Raw genomic sequence first — 24,069 nt, 5'->3', positions numbered from 1 at the left:
AACTTTGGCATTCCCACAGATTTGGGTGGGCATCAATGACAACACTTTAAAAAATACATTTAGTCCTTGAGAGTAAAAATGTTCTCCTGCCCTGAGGAGCACCTAAGCTTCACCTCTTGCAGCCTTATTGGGCAGAGGAAACCCAGGACATGTGCTGCATCACAGTAATGACACGGAAACAGCTCCAAACCCAGCTTTGTATTTGCACAAAGAGCCTCACCACGGCATCACCACCTGGCACTGAGCTGCAGCTCTCTTGTAACACTGAAATACTTACAGGCAAAATACTGCCAGGGCTCGTAGGTAAGGCCGAAATCTGTCGATCGCTCCAGCACCCAAAGGTCAGGACGAGGGGAATTGGCGAATTTGATCAGGACATATGCCACGTGGAAGAGCTGAAAGAAAGCAACACAGAGTCAAGTTGGCTGCTTGAGGCATCAGAACTGGGGAGAACTTACTTAGGGATCCAAGTGGAATAAACGAGCTGGCACTCTGCAGATCCTGCTGCTCACAAGCAGCCTGCGGAGCAAAATCCTCCGTATCTAAAAGGATGGTGATATAACACGGCTGCTGCAGGGAGCCAGATTAGGGAGCTCAGCTCCCACTGCGTGCAAACAAAGCACAGACTTTGTGGCTACAGGCTGTACCCAGGTTGTGCTGGGCGACACCTCAGACTTAGCCTTGACCTAAGCAGCCAGCACTATAAACCAGCTATGACACTGTTCTGGGGGACCTGGCTTTTGGGCTGTTCTGGAGGTAACAGGTGACACACTGACCTGCCAGCCAGGTAACATCCAGCTGCACCTTGCACATGATATCACTAAATCCTCTTTTCTTTTTTTTTAAGGCATTCCACTTGGCAGCCCTGCTTCACCCACGCAATCTGTGTTTTGAACCTGGTTGCACAAAAGCCCCAGCACAGCTCCATCTTCCCCAGATGCCACAGAGAGGGGAGAGCAGGAGACCCACTTGGCTTCAGCACAGATCCAACACTGGGCTGCTCCCATTTGTCTGGACACTGACATGTGCACACACACTGCTGCCAAGTATAAAATAAACGTACTCTTTAAAGAGCTAAAATGTCAGGGCTAGACAGAAACAAAAGCCCCAGCAGAGTTTCCCTTCCCCGGCTGGCACCAGCTCGCTCCAAGAATCCCCACTCCATCATCCTGTCACAAAGTGATATTTAAAGGCAAATAAAGTTCTCTTATCTGAGAAAATTCCTAACGTCAAAAACAACCCAAAAGGGAGTTTAGTGCTTGAAAGGCAGAGATTTATAGCTCAGGAGTCCTTCCTCATGCAGAGCTGGAGCTGCATGAGCATATACCCCCCAAAGACTAACAGGTAACCAGAGGTACAGTTCTGCAAGGTGAGGAAAAGGACAGCTCTGTGATTGTCTCAGCCCACCTGTCCCAGACATGACCAGCTGCAGGAGGGCCAGAACAGCAGCCACCACCTCAGCCCTGCCCCAGCCACACACATCGCCGAGCCAGAGGGCAAAGATTAATAATAACATGCCTCCAAAATAGCCCTGACAACTCACACAAGACTTTTTAAAGGGCAGAAGAAACAAGGAAGAGGCATCCTAAAAAGCACATATCTTGTTATGGTCATTCAGACGAGGGGTCCAAGTGCTGGTGTGTGGGTATGGAGCAACAGGACGGTGCTGCCCTGTGGACTGGCACCACCCACCTCAGTCACCCCTCAGCAGGACACACACAAACCTCTCAGGCTCCTGCCAAACACTCCTCTGGTTCTGGGGCAGCCTCTCCTCCATGTACTGGGGATTGCTCTGGTTCTCTTTGCAGGCTGGTGGTACCTGAATTCACACCTGGGTGTAGGCTAAGGGGGCTTGAGAGAGATGCTCATGGAGGGGGGAAGTAGATCCACCTGGGAAATCTACACGAAGCACAGCTGGTCAGAGGCCATTCCCCAGCTGGGAATGGGCAGGAGGGTGGGATTTGTCAGCTCTCAGGGTTTGCACTGGTAAGGACTGGTGCCATCCAGAATGAAGAAACCGAAGTGGCCACCCAGCACAGTTCCCTAATGCTAAAAGACCTGCAAACCCTATCAAAGGGGAAACAACCATAATTTTCAAGTTACTAAAACCTGAGAGAAAACAGATCTAAATGCTGCCCTAATTCCCCTCTGCAACCTCTATGTGTTTTCAAGGCACACAAGACTAAGCTTTTTTGGAGGAGCAGTGTTTTCTGCCCATTTACACTCTCAGCAAAGCTGTTATTTGATAGTGAAACCCAAGAGGCTTCAGCTCAGGCAGCTGCTTTCTCTGCAGGACCAGTTCTCACAGCTTAACATCTGCCTCTTGGCATGGGAACAGGGCTGAGCACCAGCCTGTGGAGTTACACCTTCCCTCCACTGTAAACCCTCCTCCAGCTTTATTCTCCAGGGACTAAATTAATGTTCTTGCTGGAATCTAGCACTGCCTTTAGCTGGACAAAATTCCCTGCAGCTCCAGAGTGCCTTTACATGTTCTGGCCTCAGGCACTGGGGGAGCCTCTGCTCTGAAGGAACAGCAACCACAAACACAAATTGAGAAATGTGACGTGCATCCCTCTCTTCTACATTTCTTTTTACAATGCCAGCTACATCCCATAGAGTTTCTGGGGGGCAGGAGGTCCTCCTTGCTGTCCAGTTTTATGCTGGAAAGAAATGTCCTTGAGTCCAAACTCCTTGCACGCTTCTAGTTCTCAGAAGTCCCCTCCCTCTGGAGGGCATGGATTACCATGCACTCAAATTGGTGCAGCTTTTGCACAAACACTGAAACAACACTGAAATCTCACACAAAACCAAGCCTTGGGCTCAGTGATTCACAAAATGAAAACAACAGCCAGAAAAAGAACTCAGTGCTGGTGGCTACAAGTCCTGGTAAGTGCCCTTGGGGCAGGGTCGGGCAGCCACAGGCTCCAGACCCATTGGGGCCCTCTCCAGCTGAAAGAAGATGATGTGGATGGTTTCAGTACATTCTGAGTCATGGGAGACACGTACACACAGTGGGCACTGGGGAGAACTATGTGCTTGCTGGGAACTCTCTGAAAGGCTAATCCCAACCCCATGGCAGGGTTAAGACATCCAAGACCAGGGATAGCATGCTTTTATCTTTTATTACTGCTTTTCATAGGGAAGCAAAAAAAAAAAACAAAACCCACTTTAATTCTTGTTGGATTATTTCTGGATCAGCTGCAGCAGCTCACATGAAGTCCAGTGCAGATATTCACTCTCAAAGCCAAATGCAATTCTTCCCTCCATACCCAAACTCATCACTAGCACTGCTGTGTGCTGTTGGACTGCTGTTGAATTTTATTCCAGTCATGACTGCAATTTTGGGACACAAAGAAGGCAGCCAACACTGCACAGTCACTCCCCTCCAGCACGGAAGGGTTATGGTCATTCCTAATGGAGCACAGAAAAAATTCAGGAGTCTGTGACCGCAGTGACCCCAAATCTGGAACAGGACCCACATCTGGTATTCAGGGGGATTTTTGTCAAGTCTGGTGAGTCTCCTGCCCCTCCATCCAACATCCTTATCTTGCAGAAGATCACAGCCTGCCGGAAAAAATAACAGCAGATTGCCTGGTTCAAGTGCATCTGCTGAGAAATCTCAGAGAGAGATGCAAAGATGGAGAAGTTGCTCTAAAAATAGAGCTGGCAGAAAAGTCAGACTTTTCATTCCATGTTTAGTTCCAGTACAGTTCTGCCCAACCAATATTGCAAGAGAAATGGTTGGGTTTTTTTTCCAAAGCCTTTATTTAGCTCCTATTAATCAGTCAGATGAATAAAAACCTCTATGCTCCCAGCTGCTTTGGCAAACTTTTTTCCCTTCTTCATGGAGAAAGGAGGTAAAGTGGCAGATCTGATGCACACACTTGTCTCCAGGCATGCAGATTGCTTGCTCTCCCCACCTCTGAAAGCACGCCAGGTACAACTCAACCTTTGACCAGTGCCTGGGATTTCATGAAACGAGCTTCCAGCCAGGAAATTCTGACAGTATTTTAATTAGCAACCAAATTTCTTTGAAAATAGTAACATCCCTACATCTAGCTAATGTTGCTATTAGTGCAAGTTTCCCTAGTGACTATCACTGCCTGGAAGGATGGAGAAAGCATTGGAGCCAGGAGAGGAAGATGGAGATGAGGGCATTTCCTCCATCTCCCACGCTCCATCTCTTTGCATCTTTGGATGGTGGGCAGCTTTATCAAGCACCAAAATCCCATGAAAATAAAACTCTGATTGCTGCCCAGTGTGACAGTTCAAAGACTCAAAGAGTAAAAGATTTCAGAGAGACAAGAAAAACTCAGCTGCTTTTGGAGCAGCACATTCTGTGTCCATCCATCCATCCATTCTCCTGCCTAAGCAACACATAATGTCAAACTTGCACATTTCTCACATATTCCCTGCCTTGAGAAAGTGATTTTAGTTTTCCAGCTCTGGGAGGCACATGTGGGAACAAAACAACAAGCTGGACCAGCCATACCCTGTGTTCCTTTCGTGAGGGAGTTCTGGTGAAGTCTCACTGATACTCCCAAGGCACCACAAAGCCACACAATAACATTCAATAAGCAAACAAATCTTCATGTTGTTGCAACACTGGCAACTACATTTTGATCAACAACAAGAGGGGCCCTTTTTAGTCCTCTGACAAAAAGGTATGAGCAAGTTGTGCTGGCTGGGAGCTCCACAGAGCTCTGCTCCTGGCCCTGGAGCACACAGGAGTAGTTTATACAGCAAACCACTCTCTACTTTTCCATAGGACGGATTTATTACCTTTGGCGTTGATTTATGAAAACAGCACCACGTGAAAACAAAAGCAGTTCATCTCTTCCCAACTGCTGCTGGATATCCTCGTGGAGCACGTGTGTGGATAGCACTGCCAGCGCTGCTTATTCCTGCTTGGGATTTCCTGGAAGGATCAGGGGGACCTGCCGAGCAGGCGCAGCTCAACGGCAGTGCATGGGCAATAAGTCCCCCTGGTTTTGGGGCACAGGAGGCCTCCTGGATACACACAGAAAAGGATTTCAGGACATGCACAGCAGGCACCTGCAGTGTTTTGGGGTGCACTGCACCCCGATCTGGGTCACTGCACAGCAGCTCCAGATATCTGCAAAACCCTATAGGCATGGAAAGCAGAAAAAGAACCACCATGGAAAGCGTGGAAGAGTGTTGTTTATTTCCCCTCCACACTTCCAAAAGTGACCAAGTGATTTTGCTCCCTCCCAAGTCCATCCATCCCCCAGGCACTGCCTTGGTCCACCACTGCAGCCGCGAGCCCACCTGGAAGATGTGGCAGGTGTCAGAGCCTGGATGGGGTTATCAGTCCACAGCAGCAGGGAGAAGCAGCTCTCTGGGAGCACAGGTCACCTCTGTCCACAGCCTGGTCAGCAGCCTTCAGGCAAGTGGCTGCTCAGCTGCCACAAGCTCTCGTCAGGCTTGGAAACGCCCAGCAGAGCTGGCACCGCATCAGCGGCAGAAGCTAAAACTAACAAGAGATCAAGCCTCTCTGTGCGCCTTTTATCCCCACAAACAAGTACGTGGAGGGTGGAAAAGCCCTGGAAAGGCAGAGAGTTTCTGACTCACTTCGAACTTCTCTAGGTCAGCGATCTGCCCCTTTTGCATCCTTTGCCTGTAATCATTTATTCTCAAGGAAGCAATGGATTTACTCATTAACAACTGACTGTGCCCCTGCTGAGCTTCTGCTGTCCTACAGTAGATTTATTTCTCTCCAGCCCATCCATCAGAATCCTTTATTAAACTCTCACATTTAGCTGCGGGCAAGTGTGTGCCTACATTTTATTTCCATTCACACAAGAACTACTTTAACCCTTCTAAGCAGCTAAAAAAAAGGTGTTTTCCCTCCAAGCAAGCATGGCTTTTTATCCAGTCATTTTTTTTTCCACAAAATACTCAAGTCCCTGAGAGCAAACAATCCCCCCACATACACACACACAAAAAAAAAAAGGATACAAAAGTCAGTGTTTGAAAGAGGGTGTGGTACTGAAACACACTTTGCCCCCATTTTGCTCACAGCACCTCCTGCCTCATTTTCATATGTCTGCGTGTCAAGTCCTTGCTCCTAAAAATGATCTGTTCCCCAGGCACTCATGCAGGGTTAAAGGGTTCTGAACGAGAAGGTTTCCTATGCTTGTAGTCCAATATTTTGATTGCCAAGCTTTAGAAACAGCCACCTATCCCGTGCTCTGAAACCCTTCAAGGTGCCCCACACCTCTCAGAGACACTAGGACTGCCTGTAAGCGGGTGGGTTGGCTCTTCTCTTCCTCCAAAAGGTCTGGGACAAGTCAGGGGCTTGGGGGAAGCAGTGCCCTGGCTGCCCAGAGCTGCCCAAGGAGGTGACAGCCAGCCCCTGCCCAGCTGAGGGCACGGGTCACAGAGGCAGAGCCCAGCACAGACCCAAGGCCCTGGGGAGGGGACAGAGCTGCAAAGTCACAGCTATTAAACATCTCTGCAGGGCTGGGGAGAGAGACAAACACTGAAACTTGGGGCACAGGAAAAGGACTCAGCATTGCACCAACCTGTTTTCAAATTTTTCTCTCAAAACTCTAGAGTTCTATTGAGAGACATCAAAGAAAACACTCTCCAGGAAAGCACAGATTCAGAACTACCAGCCAGCTTGAAACCTCCCCAGTGTCATAACAAGCAGCAACAGCAACCCAATGCTTTATGATGTTATTTTCTAAACAGCGCCTGTTCCCTTCCTAAGCAGCTTGGCTTAGGTGAACAGCTGATGGAGCATTTTTCACAAAGGATTTTTTATTTACATGCCACTTCTGAGAAGGATTTGGCTCATTCGCTGATTTCACACACAGCACTGCTTTATCTCCACAGCATCCTCCTGTGCGAGCTGTCCTTCCCCTGCCAGTGCCAGACACGCCTCCTGCCAAAAATCCTTGGGGGACCAAATCTGTGGCACTTGGCACACGGCTGGGCAGAGCAGTGCCATCACTTGTGGCCTGCACAGTACTGAACTGAAGGTTTGGACAGCCAAGTTTTAGAAACGACCTCCAGCAAAGCAGCAGCAAGAGCCTGATCTGCAGCAGGTTCAGCCAGCTGGCACTAAGGAGAGGCACAGAGGAGCATGGGCAGGACGTGGGGTTTGGGGAGCATCCCGTTAAATCCTTGCCTGCCTGGAGCTGCAAACAGCAAGTGCCACAGAGCTACAGGGGCAGCATTCAGGGATGCCCAGGCACAACCTGTACACACTCAAACACGAGCCTGTGCTGAAACTCAGGTGTCACTGCAGCCAGCCGTGCTCGAGGTGGGCATATGTAACCAGAGGCATCTCTGCACAGCAAAAGGGGTCAGGACAGAAGGGGATGGCTGCAATTCCTTGGGACTTAATCCTCTTGCAAACACCAGCAGAAGCCCAGCACAGAGGTGGCTGAAAAGATGCCCTTTAAACTTCCTGGTGCTTCCAGGATTTCAGATTCTCAGAGTATTTACCCTGAGGTGTCAATTGTCTTTGATGGTTAAATACTCCTAAGAAGCTTCTGGGAATGTTTTTTTGGGAGTTGGGTGTTCTGGGAAAATACCTGAACTGATAATTAGTTGGCAGGATTAGTGGCAGCTCATACCAGGGTCTTCCAGCCAAAGTGTCTGCAAGCAGCTCTGTGTAGATAGGTGAGCAATGAGCAGGTGCCCTGGGAACACTTGATATTCTAGAGGAGTTTAACTAGAAGTCATTCAAATTCAGCCAGCTAAATATCTCCAGTCACCTACTTGATGATGGCTTTGAGGAGAAAAAAACCCCTCACTATTCTCAAGGCTGATTTTTCCAAGGCTCTTGGGTCCATCGCATTAATTCTCCTCCCTTGAACTTACAGGAGTTTGAGACTAATTTTAGCATAGTGGAAACTATACCAGTAAAAACTCTAGTAATCCCAAAACATACAGAAAAAAATGTGCTTTCCTATAAATAGAAAAACCAGGGAGTTCCTGCTGGCTAATACTAACTGGTGTGCTTGCATCCTAAAATCTGAAATTGCCAAGAAAAAGCCTGACTTGAGGGATGTCAACCAACTGCAGGTATTTGAGACAGGAAGGAGCAACAGTCTCTTCAGGGAGCTGTCACTTCACACACAGGGAGAGTAGGTGGAGGTTTTTTTGTAACTAATGGGAAATAACTGACTCAGTTTTTAATGCCAGATAGACTTTGAAAGGAAAAAAAAGTTTCCTTGGAGTGCCCTATCCTGCCATGACAAATTTTAGACAAGGAAAACATCTCTGTCCTGGAAGGAGATGACCAGTGGCCATCACTGCACAGCAAGCACTAGGACAGCTGGGAAGACAGCCCAGTTCAGGTCTTTCCTACAACCACACTGTCCCAGCAGCTGTAGATAGGGTCTGTAAGGCCCTCTTTGGGCATCAGCTCCTGGGACAGAGAGAGAATGGGCTCAAAGTCAAGAGCTGCAATACTTCCAGCAATGACAGCCCTGCCTGGCACCTCCTGTTTATCACCATGCAGCCTAATGGAGGAGAAACAATGACCTTGAGCGCAAGAAAAAGAAACAATCCCATTAAAAGTCTGTGTTCATCCCTCTACCAGCCAGTGACATCACCACCGAGGATTTCACCAAGAGTTCGTCAGTCACAGCCTGGCATTGCTGCTCATCTTTCTCATTTCCTCCAAGAATAATTGAACAGCTCTCAGTTAATTTGGTTAACTGTTCACCAGCTGCAGTGTGTGCTGAGATGCAGAGAACAGTGTCCACAGTCACGGATTGTTTGCTTTTAAAACATATAGAAGGAATCCGTGACTTTGGCAGCCATGCTGATGAAACCAAGCCATTAAACCCTGGCGCATTCCAGACCCAGATGTATGGGCACAGCTGTGAGAAAGCACAGGCCCAAGGTCCAGCACAGCAGAGCTCACTCAGAGCCTCTGGTGGGCTTGGCTCCTCCAGGCTCTGCCCATGGCACAGTCCCTTCCCCGTGAACTCTCCTGGAAGGAGGCACAGGGGGCTCTTTCTGCACAGCTCCTCCAACCCTCACTCTTGCAAACCACCACAGCACAGGTCTCAAGATGCAAACTATTCATGTCCTTCTAAATAACAGTCCAGGCAAAGCCTCAATGGATTTGCGAGTGGAGCTGCCTCCCCCGAGCCGAAGCTCCCACACAACCAAGCAGGAATTTCAGCGTGCACTGGGCCAAAATTCCTCAACTTCCTCCAAACAGCTCCTCGCTGAAAAAATCTGGTCTGACCTTTCATACCACTCCATTTCTTCTGCTCTGCAATTAAAAAGCGGCACAGCCCAGGCCTCAATTTTTGTACAATTTCTGTATGGAAGCAGCATGGGCTGCTGAAGACTGGGGTGTGCTGAGGTAAGTCTCTGTGTAACAGAGTTTGTGGAACCTACATTGTATTGCTGATATCTAAGCTCAACAAACACTGTTGGCGAGTAAATTACACCCCAACAAAGATGGGGAGCCTACCACTGTGGAACCCCTGAGGGCATTTCAAGCCAAGCAAAGAAATTGGCACACTCAGAAAAGAGTCTGCCTTGGTTCTCAGTTCAGGTTCAACGTGAGAATCAAGACCCTGAGAGATGTAATACTCAGCAATTTTCAAAACTATGCCTCAAGAAAGGATTTTTGTCTGAATGTGTCTTAAACCCCCTGGAGCCAGGGTGACCCTGCAACCAGTTCTGTAGCTCACTATCTCCCTGTCATCACTCTGCCTTCAACACCTCCCAAACCCAGGGAGTTAGAGAGAGAAACCTGCAATGCAGACAGGAAGGAGACCTCTCTCCATTGGGTGAAGAAATCCCTAATGATATAATGCTGACTTCCTAACAAGCTGGGGTGGGAAGGTGGAAAATCAAGGCAAAAGACACAGTGATTAATTTCTCCTCATTGCAGAAGTGTCAGACATTACATGATGGATTAATGGAACAAGATGCAGGGGGGGAAAAGCTGAGGAGGGTTACATGAGAAACCTTTTGATTTAGGCCAGGTATTAAGAGCAAAATCCTTTAACGGACTAATAAAAAAAATACAGTGAAGTAATATACATGATGTCATAGAGCTCTGAATATAATGAACTTTTATCTAACAGGTAGTCCAAGTTAAACTAAAAGGTGTTTCAGGTACATCATAAACCAAGTTGGCTGTGCAGAGCAGTTGGTGGGAAAAGTAATCATCCTGACTGGACAAAAGTTCAAATTTCCTTGAACTTCCCAGACTGCCAGTTCACCGGTATTCTCTGAAGTGCATTATCTCTGCTTGCAGGGTTTACTCCAGCCTTTTATTGTTGTCTTATCTCCAGCCTCTTCCTGCCCCAGCTTCAAAAAGAACACTGAGCATCACAGAACAATATGAATGAGCTAAAATAAAAAAAGTATATATAAACACTCAGTGCAAACTTTTCATCAGCCCGGCTACCCAGTACACTTGTGGAGGCAGGACGGTGTTTTGCTTGCAGAAATGAGGAGAAGCAATCTTCCCTGGCTGATGAGGACAGGGTTAACTACAAGACTTCTCCCGTGTCTTAAGCGCTGGTCAAACCAGACCAACCTATCTGCAGCCCATCACTAATCCCCAGCTGGGCAGCATCCACTGGGATCACAGGAGGTGGAAAAAAGGCAAACACAGCTATGTTTGTGCCAGGAGCATAAAATATGGTCCATTCTTGGGTATGATGGACTAAGCAGCCTATCTGCAATCCACACTGCAACCTTTTTGGACAATAACTGTGTAGCAGCTGATTCCTGCTGTTCCATCTGTGAGAGTGCATGGAGAAGTGTTTCCAAGGAGCTGGAGGAAACTTTGGCTGAGGGGCCCACGTCCCAGAGAAGACCCTTCCCATGGACAACATCCATTCATGACAACTGGGAGAAATCCCCGTGCCTGTCACACCAGCAAGATGTGGTGGCAGGCATCCCTCTCCCAACAGCACAGCAGGACACACACGTCTGCAGCGGCACAGAGCCGGAACAGCAGCCAGGCATTGGTGAGATGGCTCAAAAGGCATCAAAACCACAAAAACACCAAATCAAAAAGCCCCAAACTGCCTGGTCCCAGCTCCTTCCCACACAATCCAGGGCTCGTGAGCCACAGCCACGCCAGAACCCAGGCTACCGCTGCGGGATTTTTGCGCAAGCCTCTCTCTATCTGCCCGGGAAGAGCCTGGTTATGACACCAGAGGCTCCACTGGAGACAAACGTAATCTCCCGAGATAAGGCTTGTCTGTGGTGAAAGGAAATTGGCTGCTTTGTTTCAAACCAGAGCTGCCTTGTACCTTTTGCTCATACCCTTCCATCTCCTCCGTTAAGCTGCTCAGCCCCCGTGGGTCAGCGCTGGAGCCCAGGAATAAATCACTGGAGTGGGCTCCCTGCCAGCACAGCCGGCAGCAGCCAGGGCTGCGGCTCTCTGTGAAACAGCCCTCCCTGGGACCAGCTTAATTGGGCCCTTTAGACTCGCTTCACGTTTCCAAAGGAGGCCACTGTCCCCCACCACTCCTTGCTGTTTGCAGAGGCAAACCCGGTAGCCCAATCCATCAAAGCCTGATGCTAATGAAGACCAGTAACCAATTAGCAATCCCCCAGCTGACTCATCAGGGGTTCCTGAAACCTAGATGCGCTGCAGGGTGTTCACCTACTCAGGCTACACTGCAAGTCTCTTGAAAAGCAGCTTTGAGGTCATCCAGGCTATTCAAGTTTTAGGCTATTTTTAGGGCTCCTCCAAATTATGTAGGGATATCCGGGAAGACTTCACAGATTTAGTCCCATTCCCACAGAGTTCAAGACTAAATTGCTCACAAACTCATTTTATCCTCAAGGGTGTTTTCTTAATGTTTGGCTTATGCCCTCCTGCTTCTATTGGTATTTTAATTCTTTCTAAAATATCTTATTAAACGTTATTTTAAAGGGGAAAATATGCTGCAGCCTTTGTGGGTGAAGCATATTTTAAAGCATTTCCCATATTGGGAATGAAGGTCTAGAACATCTGAAAAGTCCCATCCTGCCTTTCCCATTAGCTTCAGGCTGTTACCACAGAAAATGTGAGAAGCAAAAAGGATGTATATTTTTAAAGGTACATAGGCAGGAGAGAGCACAACAGCTGATTTAAGCTTCAAGCTAGCCTTTGCAGAAATGGCAATAACAACACAAACTGCTGGTAACTTGCCCAGCATTCCCATCCATTTCCACATGGGTACCTGTGCCTCATTATGTCCCCAAAAGACTCAAAGACCCCAGCAGAGACCCCAGCTCTGTGGCTTAACCTCCTTCCAACCTGCTGGGCTGCTCTTTCCTTCCCTATCTGAGAAATACCTCAGTTCCATTTTCCAGCTCTGCTCTCTTTCAGTCACCTCAGTTCCCTGTGGGACTCATGCTGGCTCATACTCCTTCAAATTTCAGTCAGCCCACAGCAAAATCTTCCCCCCCCCGCTTTTTTTTTCCTTTCACACTGTAAATTATCATCTACATCATCAGCCACTGCTGTTCTGCTCCAAGGGCTCCTTCACAAACACACCCTGATTACAACATCACTTTCATGAGCTGATTTAGATCATGACTTGATGTTACCATGAATGAGAGCTCTATCTCTGCCTTTTCTGAGAAGATCCCATCAGATCCAGATGCTGTCACTGCTGTCCCTGGCATCACCACCTCTCTGGGGGAACCCAAGCTGGATGCAGCAACTACAGACAAACTCTTGCTGTTGCCCAAATTTATCGGCTCTAACTCCATGTACCTTCTTGACCAAAGAGGGAAACTACGTGCCAAACTTTGGCAACTTAATTGCCTAAAATTAGATGCAGTAAGTACTATGTGGTATCCTGCAAATTTCTCATCTGTGAAAATGCCCTGGCCAGGCCAGCCAAGATCACGGGAAGCAAGTTGGAGCATCCTTGCTAGGAGCAAAGCCAACACTGGCAGAAGAGGGAATACTCCACGAAGCTGGAATTCACCCCTCCTCCTCTTAATCCAAAATAGCCCCATGGCTGGCTCATCAGGCTCAATCCAGAACTCACTGCTCTGGGGTCAGATAAGGAGAAAGGATTTGCAGGCTGGAGATGTGCTGTGAAGGCGGCAGCATGTTGGCTGGAAGTGACAGTGCTGGAAGGTTAACACAAAGGAGCTGTTAAAGATTGCTGATGATTTCTGCTTTGGGGTTTGGTTTTGAAGGCAGAACCAGACACTTGACTGTTGAATCTATAACCCAAAAAAGTGACTCTGCACAGCCTGGGGACGGCTGATGTATTAAGGCAAGACCACAGTGACTCCCTGCCCCGTCCATCACCCAGCAGCCACTGGTCCTGCTGCACAGAGAACAAATGATCCTAACTATCCTAACTCACTTGTCCACAGCATATTATGTTTTGAAATATTTATTGCCTCCCCAATCGGAAGAAAGAAACATTTCTCTCTTGGACATAATGAAGAACACATTTCCAGGACTTAACAGCTGGAAGCTGGAAAGGTGGCCAAAGAAAACCCTGTTTTTTTTTTTTTTTTTCCTTTAAAGTAAGCATCTGGAAAACTCATTTCTGGGGAAGAGGAGCCTTCTCAAACCAACCCAGGGAATGAGTCAATTAAACCTGGTCACTATTCAGAGGCAGGGGCTGATAAGATCATATTGTGAGTGTGATATCAACAGCATGTTTTCTGTCTGCCTTTGGCAGCTCAACTCCAGGAGGATGAAGAGAAGCTGTTTTTATTTAATGAAATGCAGCAACTCCTCCAGGCAGAGATTTTCAGGATGGTTTCGATCAGCCACTGAAGTATCAAGGGAATTTTTTCCTCTCCATCCCACATCTTTTCAGCTGGTACACCCTGAGTGATGCTGACATGTTCCTCTCCCCCCAGGATGGAAAGTGAGCCCACCTTCACTCCTCAGCTTCAAGCTGTCCCTGGGACAAGCTCTTCCAGCCCAGGTTGGCCTGAACACAAGGAATGACAACTGGCACACATGCTTGCAAGTAAAATACTGCTTTGTCCAGGCCAGACCCTCACACTAAGCCTTCCAGATGAGAAGACCCCTATTCCTCTCCTTCCACTGTTACACCATTTACTCTCTGCACCCTGAGTGCACCCCAAGGTCTTGAGCCAGTTGCTGATGATGATGTAGCAGGGCCATACAGTACCTGCTGAGAGACCTGTGCCCTTCATCATGGCTGAATCACAACTTCAAGCTGATGCCAGGCTGCTCAACCCTGCCTTCACTCCTGATGGAAAGGCTACAGCAGGTCCTGCCCGATAAGCACCCCCCAGGACAGTGCTCCTTGCCCCCCATACACTTCAGGAAATCCCTGCTCTGGAGGCACCGACTGCTTTTCCCGGAAGCGTGAGCAGCTGACGAGAACAGAAACGCTCCACTTTGGATGAGATGTCTGGGAAAATGTTTCTCCTCTAACTTTCATGACAGGTTCGAATTCTTTCAGAGGGAGGACTAATGTGGGTTGTTTTCAAACAGGCGCTGTGTTATTACAAACAATAACAGGAAATTATTGGCTCGCTATGTGGTGGGACACAAGGCAGTCCCCCTGGGGCAGGCTGCTGGCTGTCCCCACCATGGCCATATCCTGTGTGCTGGCTGTCACTGCTGGATGTGTAGCAGAGTCTGCAGAAAGCACTGGACACCCCTCAAAGAACCAGCAGCAGATAAAAGGGGAGAGGGAAGGCAGAGCCAAAGCCTTTCCAAGTGCCCCATCCAATGCACTCTGTCCCCCATAGCTGGGGGGGTAGTGAAGACTAAAGCCTTTGTCTGGGTTTGGTGTGTCTACCTTGAACATCAAAGACATTTCCAGTAATGAACTGTGCCACCTCCCCTACCTTGGGGACAGGCAAAGAGACTCCCCTCCCTCCCTCCCTGAATCCCTGGCTGCCACGTACCAGCCACTTGAAGAAAAGATGCTTCTGGCAAATGCAAGACGTTTCTCTTTGAGAAGCAGAGTTAGCTCATGCTGTTCTCCAGCGTTATCTATCTCAGCATGCGACCGAGCCATGCCAGAACAAACAGCACATCAAATAAACAACACACTAAGACGGAGCACGCTGCGGACACGTGCAGTCACTCTGCTCTCGAGCTCCAGTGGCTCCCGTGGCTCAGACATCTGCAGTGGCTTTACTTCGCTCGCCATAGAGCCACACTTTCCTCTGACCTGCCCCAGGCCTGCCTTGGAGGTTCTGTGCTGCCCAAAGCGGGTCTTGCTGCTGATGGAGCAGCCCAGCCCAACTGCAACAGCTTCACTTCGCCGAGGGCTGATGCTTTCAACACAACTCCAGCTCTCCTGGTTAGAAAGGTTCCAGCACATCCAACTGCAAACATCACTGCGAGCGCTCCTGCTCAGTCAGCATCGAGCCAGCAGCAGCACTAATCCACCTGCTCACATTTCCAACACCGAATCTCTGGCTGATGCAGCAGCCAGGGACGGGAGGAAGTGTCGCAGCCCAGAACTCCTCCAGCCCATTGGTGTGTTTCAGGTCACGCCTCTGACCCAGTTCCAAGCCCAGTTTCTATCCGCAGAGCTCGAGGAGCTGTGCCGCGGCCCCGTCCGTGCTGCCGGCCATGCACCTGTCAGCCCCTCTCCCTTTCAGCAACCCGACCCTGGGCAGCCACGCCACGACCACATTCACATCCTGTCCTGGCCCTGGGGACGCTGGAGTGCACCAGGACTCACTGCTGACGTGAGATGTGGGGAAAATAAACCCCAAAGCCTTTCCAGTGCCGGCACCAAAGGCGACATCCCAGCCTGCACAGCAGCCGTCTCATGTTTCCCTCTTCCTGGTGGCGTACGCACACGATAACTGATCAGTCTCACCACTGCAGAAATCCAAGCCCTTAGCCCCACTCCCTGCCCGAAAAATAGCATCACTGGGAGGATTTACTACCCCTCAACACAAGTAAAAAGGACCGGAACTCACATACTAGTTATGGATACAGCGTAAGCACAGGATAACAAACTCAGCATGCCCGGAACACCCAGCACATGTCCTCACTGGAGAGGTGTGGAACCACCAGCACTGCAGGCACAGGGAGCTCATCTCCATCAGGCTCTGGGATTTGCTCTGCTGTTTGCTCAGGCAGAGACAGTGAAAGGGGAGCACAGAACCACAAGGTGGAGAGGTGCCCATTACCCTGTGCCACTGCTGATCATCACCAGAGTCTGTGCTGCTCCTTGGAGGAAGAACCAAGGACACAGGGCTGGGACTTTGGGAGGTGGCAGTAGCACATCTTGAGATGAACAAGAAGCTTTTCATGATCTGATATAAATACCACAAAACACCTTTAGAGCAGCTGCAGAGAGCAGTCATATAACTTCTACCTACCCTTTGCTAAACACTCACAGTTATTCTAGAGGCTGGGTCCTTGCAAGTGCAATTTAGTATTGAATACAGCACCCTGTGTAACAGCAACAAACACCACGGGGTCTGCAGCAAGGGGTTATTGGGAAGAAGCAGGATCTCAGCAGGATTTACACTAACCTGAGCAGGTCTGGCTCAAGAGCTGTTAGACAGCTGTACTTCAGTCCAAGGGAGGCCACTGCACTGTACAGCCCTGCTCCCAAGGGGAGCTTTATAAATATTTTCCACGATAAACATTTGTAAATAGTGTCTTTCAACATGTCTGATACCAGATTCTTGATCTCCTGTTTTCAAAAGGAGAGTCATCATCTTCAAAGGAGGGGAGGCAAAGCCATTCATGCAAACAGGATAGCTACAAGCAATCCAGCTTGGCACTCGCCTCCAAAGCTGTTGACGTGGGTGTTTGTACTAGATGGTTTGTCTACCAGGCACAGCCAAAACCTCCCCTGTGATGCCTCCCAGCACCGTTCCCAGGCACAGGGTACGGCGCCCTGACAGCCTCCAGAAATCAGATCTGCCTGGGGAAACATGATCACCTCCATTCCTTTGCTGCTGAGGGACAGGGGTCACATTCTGCCAAGATCACAGCAAAGCAGGCTGGCATCTGACTCGGAGCCTCACGGTTCAGGAAATCAATATACAGGCCACGGTAGTAATTTCGTCTCCTCTGCTCTTTGAAGAGTTCCCTCCCTTCCTTCTCCCCTGGCCACAAAGCCAGGCTCTGGGTGGTCCCTGCCAAGACTGTAAATTGACTTGTTGAAAGCCTTAGCAAAAGGAAGGTCAGATGCCTTATAAACTGCGCAGGACCCACAGAGCTGTACAACTACTTTCACATCACGTGAAGGATAAGCACATCCACACAGCTGCTCACACCACAGCAGGCATCATATCTCATCCAGGTGCTCCCACATGGCACAGGTTTCCCCCAAAACAGCACCTGGAAACGCAATTCTTGAAGCCATGCCCCACACACACCTTCAGCTCTGGCTACAGAATAGGGCTAAGGTGGGGTGAGCTGTGGAGCTGCTGCCCTTCCTTATGGATGGCAAACTCCCACATGGAAACCAAACCTGTTGGGAAGCAGAGTTCAGACTTGGCACTCTCCAACTTAAAGGGTCAACAAGCCAGCAAGGAGTCCCTGTAAGGAGGGACTCTCCTGCAGGTTCAGCCACAACAGGACAACAGCACATGCACACCTATGGACACCCCTCTGCAGACACACACAGGGCTGATCCAGAGCCTGGCAGCTACCAGGAGGTGACTTCATGCTGTGAAACCACTGCTGGCTGAGTGCTTACTGTTGGAAAGGGAAAGAAAACATGGAAGGAGCCACAAAACCTCACATGGAACAGCGGTTTCATGGGCTGGACAGGGCACCAGCCACACTGTCCTACAGACAATGTCACATGGGACCAAAAGGCACAGCAGTGTGTGGGGCTGCACAGCCTAGCTTGGTTGGAATCCCTGAAAGCACTTCCCAGGGTCACAGCATCCTTATTCTGATGGTTGGGAAGAAGGACAAGGGGACAGAGAGTAGGGACAAGACCACAGATACACCTGACAGAGACCTTCAAGCCAGTTTTCAGTCCTTTTCTATGACCTGCCATCCACAAAGGAGACTGCAATTCTGTGCTGCCTTAACATGCTACAAATCCTACTGCCTCAGACCCTAAAAAAAAAAAAAAAAAAAAAAGAGAAATTGCCTTGCAGAACCCTTTAACTGCCCAGCAATTTGGGAAAACGCAACTGTCCTACAGGTGCTCTTCCTGCTCTCAGCCCTGCTGTTGCTGTACCTCACACAGCATCACTGCAGGGCAAACAGGCATTTACAGCTTTGCTCAGCCCCTCGTGCTTCCCTGCTCCCACTGCCCAGCTCTGGGAAGGAACAGAGATAAGGGGAGTGCTACAGAAAACACGAGTGCTTAAGAAACCTGTGATTTAGTGGAGATAAGAAGTCTGGGTGAGTAAGTACACACCACTGAAATAAAGACCACTGCTGAAAGAAGGGCGGGCATGTGTTCAGGGTGGGGGCACAGCACAGGTATGTCATCTACTTCAGAGGTTACAAAACAAGCATTTAAGCAATAATCAACACAGTCTGATGAAACATGTCCAACTGGCCTTCATGGAAGTGTCTCCCTGAAGATGGCTCGTGGATGTCAGAGCAGCCCAGGGTGTGCAGAGTGGGATCCCACAGCTCCACCGAATGTCCTGGCTTCTCTGCCCAATGGCCTGAGGTAGCACTCAGTGTTTCAGACAAAAAGCAGCACTGGTGTAAAACAGAGAGGGTAGAGCAGCATCCTTCCCGACCTGAGCTGATGGTGCATGATCCCAGCCTCTCCAAAAGCTCCCCAACACACTGTTCTAAGAGGTGCACAGACCTGCTATCAAAATTGTTTGATAATGTGTCTCCTGGGCTGAAGAAGGCTGACAACAAAGTGGTGAGGGAAGAAAATAAGGAATTAACTGCACAGAAAAAAAGTCACATCTCCAAACACCACGGGACTTGCTGTATGAAGCGGTTATTCCATCTCTACAGCAAGCTCAGAGCCAGAGGGAGACTGCTAGAAGTGAAACTGCAACAACTGAGGCTCTGCAGGGTCCAAATCAGCTCCACTCTCCTACCCAGTAACTCCAAACCAAGCGTTTCAGCTGCCAGCCCCAGGGATAACTTAAGCCAGCAGTAATATCTCAGTGCAGTCCTTACTGTGAGCACGCAATTCCCCAGGCTCCTTAATAAGACATATTAATTTTTCACACTGTTAAGGGGAAAGCAAACAGCTTAGACATTTCTGTTCCTACATTAGGCTCTCAAGCACTTTTGCTGCATATCTTATCAGCACAGCTTCAGCAGCCTTTCCAAGCCGTTTCGAGACTTTGGCCTTCAGAAACCTGGAGAGGGGGGTGGAAAAACCCTCTATTCATACTTACCAAAGCATAGCACATTTTCAAGAGGACATTCCTACCATCCAGAGCAAACAAATGTTCCCAACTGTACATTCTCTGAGTTGTTTGAGTTGTAGCAAGTAATATCAATACAGGTTCACTGCACAAGGTATTTAAATATTCTCGGGAGTTCCTGGGCCAGTTTAAAATTGAAAGGGAGAAGCCAGACAAAAGAATACTTGTCTGTGCTTTAGACAGCTTGCAGGCTGGGTTTTATACCCAGAGTTTTACAAGCACAGCTCCATCAGCTAGGGCCACGAGCTTGTTGGGACGGGCTCTCTGGAGCCACCTGATCTGCTACGACAAAAAGGAGCTAAATCATCCATCTTACAGGGCACAGTGGGCAGAGCAAGGTGTCAGAGCACCAGCTCAGCTGTCAGCCCATCACACTGAGGAAGAGCTGTCTCACCCTCTCTATACACCCCAAAGCCCTGGACATCACTGCTTGGGCCACATGGAGGAGTTAAGCCCCAGACACTGCAAATTCACTACTTTGCTTGCCATTATCACTACAGCTCTGAATTTGTGACAGAAAGGCCTTTTGCAATCATGGCAGTGTTTGGGTGTCACCAAGCAGAGCCTCCAGCTACAACACATTGAGTGGTGCAGGAGCAACCGTAATCTTCACCACACAACTGAATTCACCTAAAAAACCCAGGCCTGTTGCAAGCTCAGCCATTTAATTCAACTAAAAAACCCAAGACCGATTTTAACCTTGACAAGGCACAACTTGTACGGGTGTGACACAGCAATTTCCCATCAAAGAGAGGATTTCAGACCCAACCTGCCTAACCCACCCAGGTCCTCTTTCTCCTTGCATTTATGAGATTTAAAAAAGAAAAAAAAAAAAAATCCCCATGTCATACATTTCACTTCCAGAGCTGCAGGAAATCCACTCCAAGTCACATGCCAGCTTCAGCTCCAAGGGTTTCCTTGGGCTGTTCCTTTCAGTGACAAGGAGAACAAAGCAACCTTGGCAACTGGCCACGCTACAAGCAAATATTTCCCCCATTCCCTTGAATGAAGTGGATATCCTGTCACAAACCTGCGTGCATGGGAAGGGTGAGGAGAGGAAGGAAACGGAAGAGGACGAATTAGCTGAAAATTGGCACAACGTGAGAGGTCTCAGCTTGCCACCAAAGCCCCTGGAAGGCTTCTCATTTTAAATGGCCAAATGCCAAAGATGAATGACTCACACAAACCTCAGAGGAACCCCAAGCCCTCTGGCACTCAGGAGCAGTATACCTGAATGCCACTTCCTTTCCTCTCTCCATTCCCTGTCTTTCTTAGCTCTCTATTCCCTGGGTCAAGTGGTTTTAGAAGGTCCCTTTCTGGACCACTGACTGAGAAGACCCAGCTCCAAGCAGAAGAGAGCACCCCTTGCACCACATATTAAGTCCCTGCTCCAAACCCAACTGCACCCACCTTCCAGGCATTTCAGCAGCATCTCCCTTCTGTAATTCCTCTGCATGGTCCCTGCAAGCTTTGACAGCACTGGGTTTAAAGCTCTGGTCATTGGCAGATTTCAACAAAGCCAATCCCAACATGTGCAAACGGGTTTATTCTTTAAAAAATCTGCATTACAGCCATGCACTGTGTTAGCATTTGTCAGCAAGTTTCCCCAGTGTGACACTGTCATTCATAGCTGGGTTAGCCGACCCAACAGCAGCACATACCAGGGTCACAGCAGGATTAACATTCCCAAAGCACTGCTAACACCAGCAGAGATCTGCAGCTACTGTGTTTGTGTGGAGTTCTTACTGCTGTTTGGACTTATGAGGGTCACAAGAACACGGGGTTTGTCCTCATGATCCCCCAAGACCCTGTTGCATTTACAGCCCCATTTACAGAGACTTGAAGCAGGACTACTCTGAGGCAGAAAGCAATGACTGGTAAAGAAAGGAAAAAAAACAAACCCCATCCTGGAGTCCAGCCAAAATCTTTGTGCCCACTAAGTTTGGGTGGATGCAGACTTTGCAAAAGCCTGGAAAAGGATTAAGGAACAGCTTTAGCAAACAGCCAGGACAACAACAGTGAAGTCATGACGAAGCCAGCGATACAGCTTTCTGTTTGCAGTCATGAGTCTGTGATTACAGTTTGTAACTATGTGCAAATACCAGAAAGCCATTCTTTTCCTCTTCCCATCAGGGCTTGGCATCGTGCACATTCAACTAGATCCAAGAGATGCCTACAGCAGCATGCCAGCTGGATTTTGGTCACAGGGCACGCTCCGACCCACAGTGACGGGAACTTGTAGGAACCCATAAACAGAGCTCAGCTGTGAGTGTGAGGGAGAGCTCTGTGAGCAACTGAGAAAAAGAATTGTGGCAATTCTCAGTTTGGCTGTTTGCTTGTCCCTGGCATGGGTTATGCAAACAACCACTGGTAGGACTCAGGATGCCAAGCAGAAGATGCAAAACGATTCTCAGGCAGAGCACACCAACTAGAGCGAGTCAGATTCCAACAGGAAATCTGCTCCATCAAAGATGCAGTTTTCAGCATCCAGGTACATGGAAAAAAGACATCAGTGATATGCTAATCTTCTAGGACAAAGGCAACTTATTCTAAGGGAAGTTGTTCTAATTTCCAGATAACCACGTACACCATGTAACAGACACTTATCCCTGCAGCAGGAGCTCAGCCAGTTTAACCCTGCTGGCAGAGCCCAAACTTCTCAAGGTAGACGCAGCTGGGAACAAGAGGTGTGATGCTTCCTGCCACATCTTCTCCCGTGAATGTTTTGTTGTTTGACAGAAGGAAGGAGAAGACAGTTAGCTACCATCCTAACACTGTCCTCCAGGAGCTCTGACTGACAAGCCCAGGCAAGTCTTATTGCAGCAGCAATTGCTGGCCCCGTTACCTGCTCATCCTCTCTGCCAGAGCTGTTAGCCCTGAGCAGACCTGTCAGAAAGCAGCACGTCTCCATCCCTGCTGCTCCAGAGCCATCTGGCAATCTATCAGCGGCAGCACATCCAGTTTGCACCACATCCCTGCTGCCAGCAAGTAGATGATACCCAGTGCACCTGGAGAACATAAACCATCTTGGAAGGGGACTGAGAAGGGAAGTGGGTGCTGAGTTCCTAAACTATACCAGCAGCTCCACCTCTGCTCTCCCTGCCTCTGGCTGGTTGCCCTGCCAAAGCAGCATGTGTGGGGCCAGGCTGGGGTTCCTGGAGGAAACAGGAACCGTGGTTTCCTATGCTGCACAAACAGAAGCTGGCACCATCCAGACCCACCTTCCATTAGCAGTGACCTCATGTTAACAAAGGCTTTTTATAGTCATGCTTGGCAAGTCCTTCTGTGGAGAAGACTTGGCAAGTCCTTTTATGGAGAACAAAGTAACATCAGTCCCCTTATTCTTGTCAGGACCCAGTGACCAAAGCAGCCCCAAACCACTGCCCCATCCTTGTCTTGTCAAGGCCTTGTCCTCTTCCTCCCCAGATCTCCCAGTACAACACATTCCTGTTCCAATCCCTCCTCTCCAACCATCCCCTCAGCACACCTCCAGAAGCAGAACTTCAGCTACCAGGTCTGTGTGAATAGGCCACATTTTTCTCATCTGCTGCCACTGATCCCAAATCTCCTCATAAGCCATTTCTAAAGACTCTTCCAAACCATCACACCAGGTATGTGCCTCTCACCTTGTGCCTTCCTACTGGTTTCCCTTTCAATTTCTATCACACAGAAAGTACTATTTATTGCACTGCTTGGCACTACACATGGGAGGGGAGGTCTGGAATTTGAAGAGCACTGAATCCAGAAAACAGGAAACGGCTGAGGATCAAGGCTGGGCACAGCCCAGAGGCCCCCACTTACGACTATAATAAAAGGATAAGGCAGAGATTAAAGCAAGGCTGAGCCAGGCTTGGTAAAGCATCAAAAGAAAGGTGCAGGGGGCGAGAACAGGCTTGAAAGAGCAGAGAAGCTGAGCAGGCAGATGATCAGAAGTGTATTCAGCATCCTCCTTGCCAGCCCAGTGGATCTGAGCCAACTCATTGCTGTGCTGGAGCTGCAGAGTGCAAGGACAGCTCCTGGAAACATGCCCCAGGAAGCAGGAAAAGCTCACTTGAGGGTCTTCTCATCTTGATCAGGACAAGCGTCAAGAACTGACTGTGCAGTGCCACAGGATGAGCCTGTCCCCCAGTCCCTCAAGAAGAACAGGACTGGCAGCAACTCCAGGCTCACAGCCCTTGGCTTCAGCAGTGTGCACTGGGGTATGTGTGCAGGACACGAGTTCATGGACAGCCAAGCACCCCACAGGGGTAAGGAATGCTGTCACTTGCTGGAGGAGGATGACAGACAGAAGAGAAGGGCTGTGCAGGGCCAAGCCAAGAGTCTGCCTCCAGAAATTCTCTCCTGTGAACAATTTTGTACTCACTGGTCTGGAGCTGCACAGGCTTCCGCACACAGAAAATGATGGAGATGGATGCAGTGTTCCCACTTTGGAGATGGGACAAGCCAAATCACAGAAAATTCTAACCTACTTATTTGGATGCCAGCATGCTCTGTGCCAGAGCTGTGAAACTCTCCGGTTCCACTGGGCACACCGACCTTCCCAAAACCCCGTAACATCTCTCTGAAGGAGAAAAACAACTCTCCAGTAAACAGGGGCCTGACCCAGACGGTTCTGCTCTGTTTTAACTTGTCTGGTACAACCACAAACAGAGCAGACAAAGCTGACCCCCAGAGCACGTGTATCCACTCACATTCACACCCGATTCAAGGCACGCTCTTGTTTTCCAGCCCAGCCAAGCAGACACTTTCCAGGAGAACAGCAAGAAATTA

The 24,069-nt window shown here is 49.0% G+C and overlaps 1 protein-coding gene across 2 annotated transcripts in view; it reads right to left on the bottom strand.

Moving 5' to 3' along the window:
* Window positions 1–24,069, bottom strand: part of LAMA5 (laminin subunit alpha 5) — an 84,886-nt gene that overhangs the window by 48,528 nt on the left and 12,289 nt on the right. For both annotated transcript variants that reach the window (XM_050313855.1, XM_050313856.1), the window contains exon 3: window positions 278–395. In XM_050313855.1, the coding sequence (XP_050169812.1) occupies window positions 278–395 (118 nt within the window). The remainder of the gene's footprint in view (window positions 1–277; window positions 396–24,069) is intronic.

This window comes from Myiozetetes cayanensis, unplaced genomic scaffold, assembly GCF_022539395.1.
Source record: "Myiozetetes cayanensis isolate MyiCay16 unplaced genomic scaffold, myiCay2020 scf19, whole genome shotgun sequence".
In the NCBI taxonomy this organism is placed as follows: domain Eukaryota; kingdom Metazoa; phylum Chordata; class Aves; order Passeriformes; family Tyrannidae; genus Myiozetetes; species Myiozetetes cayanensis.
The sequence above is the reverse complement of the archived record's forward strand: the minus strand, read 5'-3'. Positions and strand labels throughout refer to the sequence as shown.